At 41.2% G+C, this 3107-nt stretch overlaps 1 protein-coding gene across 3 annotated transcripts in view; it reads left to right on the forward strand.

Annotated features, from left to right (window-relative positions):
• The window catches only part of LOC117956244 (keratinocyte differentiation factor 1-like), a 5268-nt gene extending 3295 nt beyond the window's left edge, over window positions 1–1973 (forward strand). For all 3 annotated transcript variants that reach the window (XM_034891217.1, XM_034891215.1, XM_034891216.1), the window contains exon 4: window positions 1123–1973. In XM_034891217.1, coding sequence (XP_034747108.1) covers window positions 1123–1217 — 95 coding nt within the window. In that variant the 3' untranslated portion in view covers window positions 1218–1973. The remainder of the gene's footprint in view (window positions 1–1122) is intronic.
• The last annotated feature ends 1134 nt before the right edge of the window (window positions 1974–3107 follow it).

Raw genomic sequence — 3107 nt, forward strand, 5'->3', positions numbered from 1 at the left:
TGTGCTTTTGTCTAGATTCTATTTTGCATGGCTGACGATTTAATTTGTATTGCGATTTTCATACATTGCAAGTCGGCTCGTAAAATTAAATGAGAATCAGTCATAAAAAATAAAAAAAACGTGAACCGGGTGAATCCAGATCGCAATTTTACAACATTGGTGTAGACCTACACTGCTGACTTTCTGTGGACTTTTAGTCAGCTTGGGGCCCCTGGTGGACTTGATGAATTGTTGGGACTGTAGGGAACACACCCAGTAAAGGTGCACTATGAGTTCCTTCATGCTCACTCTGTTGACGCAAAGTAAATTTCAAACTAAACAGAGCAAGCTCCCCCCTCCCCCCATGTTTCCGGAACCGTCATGACTAACCATTTTGTCGGCGGTTGGCTGGAGTGACGTTTACAACCCCTGTGTTGTCTCCCGAGACCGGGCTTTTTCACCTTGTATTCAGGGGGCAGGTAGCTAGCAGAGAGAGAGGAGAGACGCCTACGATTTGAGACAAAAAAGAAATCATACTGAAACCATACAGGAACTCATAGTGAAGAATCAGAATTGCCCCAAGTCTGGAAGACATCATTATAAATGCTCTCCGTTTTTTTTCATCATTACCTCTTAAAATATATCCCAGGTGTGAGAGTGAAGGGATTCCTAGTTGCAGTTAGGGGGGGGAATCACCAGACGCCTCCCCATACGATCTCATCACCATACTTATGTCACACTACGATATTCTTGTGATTTAAAACACATTGCAATATTCCACAATATACTGCAATTTATAACCTTTTTTCCAACTTCTAATTTTTACCAATTTCAAATAATATCCCCAAAAGGAAACTTTGTCAACATCTGTTATCTTACAAGATATATTTCTCTGTTTGGTCATCTCAATTCAATGTAATTGCTTCAAAATGGGATTGTCAAGCGGACAAACTGACTCCCTAACACAAAAAACAATACTTGGCGCCTCCATATCATTACAGTATTGCTATGGAAAACATGGCAATACAATGCTGGAGCGATTCCCCCCCCCCCACCCCTAGTTGCAGTGCTCTGAGAATAGGGAAGTGTGATGCATATTAATGCTGAGAAATAACCTTGTTTTTTCCCCCTCTTTTTTCACAGGTCATAATTCTACTTCTCCAACTGCCTACTCGTCCTCTCACAGAGAGACTAATTCGACAGGTGTCCCACTGATTCGCACCTCTGTGAGAACATGAGTTCTGCCCAGCACTGACGATCTACGCTCAGATTTACTTAATGTTATGCTGTGTCCATAATGTCCCATACGGGACGTTAAAAGGCAACGCTCCTTGCACATTAGTCTGTGGCCGAGCCGAGCTCTTTGTAGAGACCGTGGCTTTGTCGTGGGAAAAGAAAATGTGAATATTCACATTGTCTGAAGGACTTCAGTGAACTCAGGACTCTGTGTGTAGATATGCTTGATATATAGTGTGTGTATGTTTGAAAGCTTGCCCTTGCAGGCAGATATCACCAGCAGATCTTTGCGGCTCTTAATGTACCCCGATTAACCGTCCCCTCGTTCTTTTCAAGTAGAACTGAGTTTTGTTCATGAATCCTGACTCACTTTGGCTGGTCCGATCACTCTGCTGTTATTACGCAAAGGACATTTGGATTTTTGGAGGAGGCACATTTCATCATCAGAGTCTTAATGCTAAGCTAAACTAACCGCTTGGAGGCGTCAGCTTTGTCTTTATACCATACAGATAATCTCTATTAACAGATATTTGAGTATCAGCACATGAATGCAGAATACGTAGGTAATGGGATAAGATTTAGTTTTCGCAAGCGTTCTTGTTTTCGTTTGTAGTCGGTTTGTAGTTTGTGGTATTGACCAATTGCGTTTGAGGGATTTGGCTGCACGCAGATAAACAGTGTGTGTGGAGAGCAAAAGAGGCAGAATGCATCGGCCGAAATGCAATTTCAGAGTCCATCGGCTATAGTCTTTAGCTTTTTGAAGATTATTTTTGGTGCATTTTAGGCCTTTAATTGACAGGACAGCTGAAGACATGAAAGGGGAGAGAGAGGGGGAGAGACATGCAGCAAAGGGCCGCAGGCTGGATTCAAACCCGGGCCGGCTGCGTCGAGGAGTAAACCTCTATATATGGGCACCCGCTCTACCAACTGAGCTATCTGGGTGCCTGGCTTTAGCTCTTTTTTTTTTTTTTTTTTTTTTAAACTTTTTTTTTAATCTGCATTCAAATGAAGATATCTGTTTATTTTTTAACACTACCGATGTTTTGTTTTTTTTTTCATGAGAAAAGATGAGCACAGAGAAAACAGTTAGTAAGAAGAACTTGAGTTGAAATGTTGTTTATGATCATACAATGTGAAGTGTGATGTGTGATTTTTTTTGTTTTCTTCATAAACAGATTATTATTAGTGTACTAATATGAAGCAAGTAGCGCTTTACATTGACCAGGTGATGCCTTCTGGATGCTGTCCCGTCTGTAACTCAAGTCTCCGATTGGAAGATGTTATAAAAGCTGGTGTGGATTGCAAGCTAGACTTCAGGTTGTATCATGTACTGTAACTTATTAGAGACATTTTACCCCCCCCCCCCCCCCCCCCCCCCCCCCCCCCCCCCCCCCCCAACCCGACTCATGAAGTGAATGTGTGTTTTCTTACCCTAGCACCATGCATGTTGTGTTTGCTCCTGGGCGCTGATGGGAACTTGGCCAGCTGACTCAGTGCACTTCCCTTTACTCTAAAAGATGAATAGGCTCCACCTTTGAAATGTTATAAATGTGGTAAAATCTCTGACCCTGCGATCTAAACAAATACCATGCTGTATTTTCAGCTGATATTTCATTTGTTTATGGAAATGCATATTGTTTATGCAGTGGTGAGGAATGTGAAAGAACACCCTTGATTAGTTTTACTGTGCTAACCTATTTTGCTTTTGTGAGCCAATATTTTTTGAGATCAGTAAACAAATGCTCCTGGCATAGATTTATATAAGGAGACCATTCCAATGCAGGCTTTTAAAATTAAATGCTTAAATATCTAATTAAATCTATATTTGAAATCTTTATCAGGTTGTTAATTAAAGCAATGTTTTTACTCCTTTTCAGGCTTCTCTAAAAAGG

This window comes from Etheostoma cragini, chromosome 14, assembly GCF_013103735.1.
Source record: "Etheostoma cragini isolate CJK2018 chromosome 14, CSU_Ecrag_1.0, whole genome shotgun sequence".
Lineage (NCBI taxonomy): Eukaryota > Metazoa > Chordata > Actinopteri > Perciformes > Percidae > Etheostoma > Etheostoma cragini.